Below are 6,221 nucleotides of genomic sequence, written 5' to 3'. Positions count from 1 at the left end.
GAAAATTTACATAAATGTTTCAATTGACAAATCATTATTTTCTTTTCAAAGTAAACACTACAAAACATATCTAGGTAAAATAAATCAGTATAAAACAACTAAGATAACCAATTACAAATGCAAACACTTCAAAAATTATATAAAAGTGACAAACTCTAATTTCATCAAATTTTAAAAATAATAAAACTTTTGCTTATCCAGAATCAAAATAGCATAAAACAATGTTTGAAAGAAAATGTACTGAAAATACTTAAAATAAACTTATTCAAGCTTACCTGATGGAAAAGAGAAACAAATTCCTTTATATTAATTTTACAACTTTATTCTTTTAGCATCGGATGGAAAGTGAATTTCATGAATTCGCTTTCCACCCGGCTTAATTCGGAATTGCTCTCATTGACCAATCAGGAAGCTAGACTGTTATAGATAAGTTTAACTTGATAAAGTCTAAACTTTTAATGTAACACAAACTCAACACAGATTCCAGGGTTTCAGTGTCATCTAGGAGGGATCCAAGGTCAATTTTACTTAGTTTAGTATAGGTATTTAAAATTCTGCAAATCCCAGTTTCTTCATTTAGATCCGCGCATGGATGAATACCGGGTATACAGACAAAGGAGTTAACGTTTATACCAATTCAACTAATTCCTTTCAAATCGCTATCATCTCGGGGATAGAGAGAAAAATGTGAAAATTACACATCCTAAATACCAAGTTAGCATATTTTAAAATTACGATCTCTGAAGGCAACGAAATTACATGCACGAGATAATTCTGATATTTTTGGACACCCCGTGTGTCTGATATTCTTGGACACCCCGTGTGTGAAATAACTGTTGTCATTTTATATAATGTTTGATACCCCTTTTGAGCGGAAACTGGAATATATGTAATTCCGTTCAAGTGTAGATCAAGGCTAGTTATATGTTATGCAGTTAAAGATCTATGTTATATTTTTTAACAATAAAGAATATTAAAGATCACCCCCGCTGTTGTGATATGTTGTGAGAAAATAAATTACCCTACCTTTTGATCATAATAATCAAGTTATGCAAGTATTTATGAATGAAAACGCCCATCCCCCGAAACACTATTGAATAGATTTATTTCACTTCGTCAGTTTTTCACTTGTAAAAATTGATTTTTTTTTCGATTGTGTATGTAGGTATAATTTCTCTAGATTTGCCCTTGCATCTACCTCCAACTTACTAACGACCTGTAGGACAGATTACTTATGAAATATTTGGAAAACCTATACAGGTAAATATTTAAAGCAAAGGGGGCATTGCGAAAATATTTTATAAATACTGAATTCTAAGACACACCAATATGCTGACATATTTCTGTATTTTATATTTCTACCACATGGAATTATAATTGTTTGAAATATATATTGATGAAAATATCAGTATACATATGTACATACATCTATACCCTCCGTGCGAAGCTAAGCACGGCATCATTGATAAGATTTTTGCTTTTGAAGTAGGAAGAAAATTTACTTTTCTACACCTGCATAAAATTATTTCAGAAGATTTTGTTTAAAAGTAAAATAGATCGATGGCTGATAAACGTATGTAAATTGCGGCTATAATATGCAACAGTGCTTGCTCTACCTCTCGTAATAAGGAACTTGAAATTGACCCATATACTCATCCAAGTTCAAGACTTTGTTTTATGGAATTGCAGACAATTTTTAAAAATATCAAAATCCTTTAATTTCGTACATTATTTCTTTTTTTAAATTAATATTTTAGAAGCAAGGTAACACAATATACTTTTGCTTTATCAGACGTGATTATGATATTCCCTGTTTATCAGTTTATACAGTGATATGGATCCAGAAGGGGGGGGGAGTTCCATTCTTTGAATTTGCTAAAAAGAGTCTCAAATTTTTGTTGTGCTCATGTAGTAACAAATGTAGAAATTCGATTGTGAAAACAAAATTGGATTTACGGGTTCAGAGATTTTAGATTTATTCTCTTTCCTTTGTCAAAAACTTTCAGGTACTAAGTCCATAATTTTTCCCAGTCTGATGACTCTCCCACTTTTAAAACGATACTACATCCCTAGATCTTTTTATCTTTATGTAAGCGTACCTTATAACAACTCTATTCCTCTTCAATCCCCCTTCTGAAAAAAATCTAGATCCGATTCTGTTTCTCTTAAGTATTTACAAGCAAGTAATCTAGTAATCATGTAAAGCAGCATTAAGATTTGTCTTTAGAATAACAGTATAGTATCTATAGTTAAATTATTTAAAACGAAGATAGTGTACAGCTTTAAAACGAAAACAGGCGATTGAAAGGGGATGAAATTGGTGATGATAGAAATAGACCTCTGTTAATAATTTGATGATATCGATTAAAATCTAAGTGATTCATCTTGAAAAAAAATCAATTTTTTGAAAGAGCACCGTGCCTAATATAATTACAGTCTTTATGACGTCACAATTGACGTATATGTATTACTTTTAACGTCATGTTCAAAGACCGACGAAGAGAAATGTAACATATGTTTTTTGAGTTTTGAATTCAGATAATATAAATCGAAGATCATGCCTCTCTACAAATATCGTTTCAAACGAACTACTGACTATTTTTTAAAATATATTGTGTTTAATTTTTATACCACTATTGTTATATAAACTAAATATTACTGAATGTTTATCAAAACTTGTGAATATTTGCGACATCAAAATTTAAATGTAAAGTCATATTTCATATTGGCCACACGTGTGAACAACGATGATATTAAGCATTTAGATTCGTATCAGCAATATTAATACATATGGTAAGTATGAAAGTTGTTCTTGACTGTGGCCACACTTAATTTAGGGAAAATCTGTCGAAAAATCGGCGTTTTTGAACGTTTTTATGAAACCGTCGCATCTTCAAACCATCGCACGTGCCTAACAGCGCGTTATTTAACAAAATGAGTTATGCAAGGAAAAGAAGTATGTTGTCCTGTAATAATTAACGTATAATACCAGCCACGAATAGAAACTCGAATTTTGTGAAAAACACAGGGCCAAATATGATGGTTCGTGGCTTTACCTCTTTCTGACAGTACTGTCATGAAAATTCGATTGCAATACATATCTTGCATTTTATAAAAATTGTCACAGACAGCAAATCTACTGTAGACAGGTCACTGAATTTTTTAAACTGAGATTTTTTTTTAAAGAAAACGATTATACACTTGGAACATTTCATGCGTAAGACTTCGATGTTAAGTTTTTATCGTTGTCCTGTCGTATAAGCCTTTAGGTAAAATCCTTTTTTTTTAAAATAATTTTTGATTTGTAAAATACCAGCTCCCATTCAAAATATTTACGTTTTTTTTAACTCCCATCACTATTTACTATATACACCCTATCTCAGATTTTCTCTTTTGAATATAAACTAAAGGAACTTTTGCCAAATTCCAAGCAATAGGAACCAAGTCACCAACCAGTATCATGAATTAACTACCAGCTAACAATGAAGTGCATTTTATTAATTTGAAATTTCTTCATGCTTAGTAACTCAAATGAGAAATTTCCTTCTAATCTAGGTATATTTTATCAATACTAACGGCTTTATGGGTGGGTGTGAGTGCAATGTACGAGGTACCCGTAAAGAATGGGAATGTCTGGGGAGATACAAGGACTGCACGGAAAATGAAAGGATGGTGCGTGTTCGAACTGAACGAATCCAGAGACGCGGGAGAAATTAAAATAGACCTCATCTTTAACAAACCTACTAGAAATCTTCAGGTAGGATATTTTTTAATCAATTCGCAAATTTCATCTCTTTTCTACTTATTAAAAAGAAAAAAAATTAAGCATACAATGATCCATGACAAATGTGATCTTTATATGTTGTAAAGCTCTTTAGCTAGCCTCAGGATATGCATACTCCTCTTTTCATCACTCAACCATTATAAATCAATTTGCAGCTGAACTCTTTAGAAAACTACTAAACTACGTGCATCCTAACATACACAAAGAAAATTAAGCTGAACACGACTAGTATATAAATAGACTTACGTCATTTTACATATTTTTGATATTACTATTTACTATCTATAATATCAGCACCGGTGTATACTCTTCGCATCCGTTACACTTGGCTGCTTTATTGTCACGAGTATTGGCGTGGAATGGCGACCCATGTTCCTGCTGGTTATCTGCATTACAATTGATTAAATTTTATTGCAGTTACGCATATTTTTGTTTGTATACTGCACTGACCTGCGCAACTGTTGTAATTTTTTTGTTATCTTACTCTGAAGCACGCAGTGTCTGTATTTAAGGAATAACTGTCTTATTTTTCGATTTCATGAAGTGATCAATCGATTGGCTTGCGTGATAATGCTCCAAGCCCTGCTTCTGTCTAGCTGTTTGTCCCGCCCTGCACGTGTTTTTTTTTTGGAACCACGCCAATACATTGATGGAGAAATAAAGTACATTTACATTTGGTAATTTTATCTCCGACAAAGACATTGGAAATGTAAATATCTCTTTTTGTCGCCATGAGTGATACAGCATCCTCCGTCTACACCGGTGACGAATGATTACACTAAACAGTGATGTTTCAGCTGCTCTCTGTATAAAGGGCCATATAGGGCTAGATGTATGATGAATTTGTTTTCATTTCTGTTAATACCCAATCATTCTGAACAATCCTTGTCTATTCGGAACAAATGTTTGTGACAGTGACAGGTTTCACTCCTTCAAATTCTGAAAAAAAATGTTCAAAAATGGCATTTTTAACAGTCAAAAACATGCAATAAAGCTTATCTTTTTTATTTTTTCAAACAGATATGGATCATGAACATCGACAAAATACTAAATAAGGGACGGGCATATGAATTATCAAGCAAATATCCATATTCCAACACGATGCTTAAAGTAGAATTCATTTTGACATACAGAGGTAACAAGAAGAGGTTTCCGAAGGGAAGATGCATCAGTAACATAACACCACCATCTACAACAACACAATCACCCACTACGCATGCGTCAGCGTCACCACAAGCAAGTACCACGTCAGTTACACAACAACCCACTGCAACGTCAGGACCACGATCATCTACAACAGCAATATCAGGATCATTTCCTGACGTCATACCGATATCCGTAGAGGGACAACATTGGAGTGTTGGAAATCGCTATAGAATGACCGGAGTCTGTACATTCCAGATTAACCCAGTTCTTAACTCCTATAATATCATGGTGGAATTTGACAAAGAAACTTCTGACATGACGGTATCAGAAGTGTATTCATTTATTTGATGACTAGACTATCTCAATTTCTATCATACTATCCGCACTAACTCTGGGTAACTAGAAATCAAATTTTATAAAGGTAGATTGATTTTAACTTAAAGAATTATGTTTGTTATAGGATTGGACAATGGATATTGAAAATCAACAGACAAACGGGCTATGGTATAAGTTAAAAAGCAGATGGCCTGCGAGGCAAAATGAAATCAATTTGAGGTTTCAAGTTGACTTCGATACTCTTCCTATGCCAACTGGAACGTGTACTATTAATAGAAATGGCCAAACTCTGACACCCAGACCTTCAACTTCAATGCCAACACCAACCACCAAAGCACCAACACAGCAACCTTCGACAGCGGCCCCAACACAGCAACCTTCGACTGCAGCACCAACACAGCAACCTTTAACTGCAGCACCAACTCAACAACCCTCAACTGCAGCACCAACACAGCAACCTTCCACTGCAGCACCAACACAACAACCCTCAACTGCAGCACCAACAACTCAGCAACCTTCAACTGCAGCACCAACACAGCAACCTTCAACTGCAGCACCAACACAGCAACCTTCGACCGCAGCACCAACACGACAACCTTCAACTGTAGCACCAACAAAACGACCCTCAACAGCAGTGCCAACACAACCGCCTACTACTGAAGCACTTACAGGTAGGTCATGTAATAAAATTACTTTGGAAAACCTACGTAGATGATTTAAGATTTACTCCAACCATAAAACGTTTACATGCATAGTTTTTACGATTAATTTCAATAAAATATATGGAGATCGCGAACAGTATTCAAGCTCAAAAGTCCATTAAACAATACAAATTTGGAGCAGAGCAAACTCAGACCTCCAAAACATCAGAGGTGGTATCAGGTACCATGGAGGAGTGAGCATCCCCTGCTAACCGGTCACATCCGGCGTGTGTTCCTTGTCACGATCTTGACTT

The 6,221-nt window shown here is 34.4% G+C and overlaps 1 protein-coding gene across 1 annotated transcript; it reads left to right on the top strand.

Moving 5' to 3' along the window:
* The first annotated feature begins 3,559 nt into the window (after window positions 1–3,559).
* LOC134248394 (mucin-2-like) lies at window positions 3,560–5,981 on the top strand. Its single transcript, XM_062730801.1, has 3 exons — window positions 3,560–3,757; window positions 4,805–5,251; window positions 5,391–5,981. Exons 1-3 carry the CDS (start codon window positions 3,602–3,604, stop codon window positions 5,979–5,981), a joined length of 1,194 nt encoding a protein of 397 aa, XP_062586785.1. The 5' UTR covers window positions 3,560–3,601.
* Window positions 5,982–6,221: the final 240 nt, after the last annotated feature.

The sequence above is a fragment of the Saccostrea cucullata genome, unplaced genomic scaffold, assembly GCF_032062105.1.
Source record: "Saccostrea cucullata isolate Sc308-1 unplaced genomic scaffold, CSIRO_AGI_Scuc_v1 ctg1926, whole genome shotgun sequence".
Lineage (NCBI taxonomy): Eukaryota > Metazoa > Mollusca > Bivalvia > Ostreida > Ostreidae > Saccostrea > Saccostrea cuccullata.
This window is presented reverse-complemented; position numbering and strand designations above follow the sequence as displayed.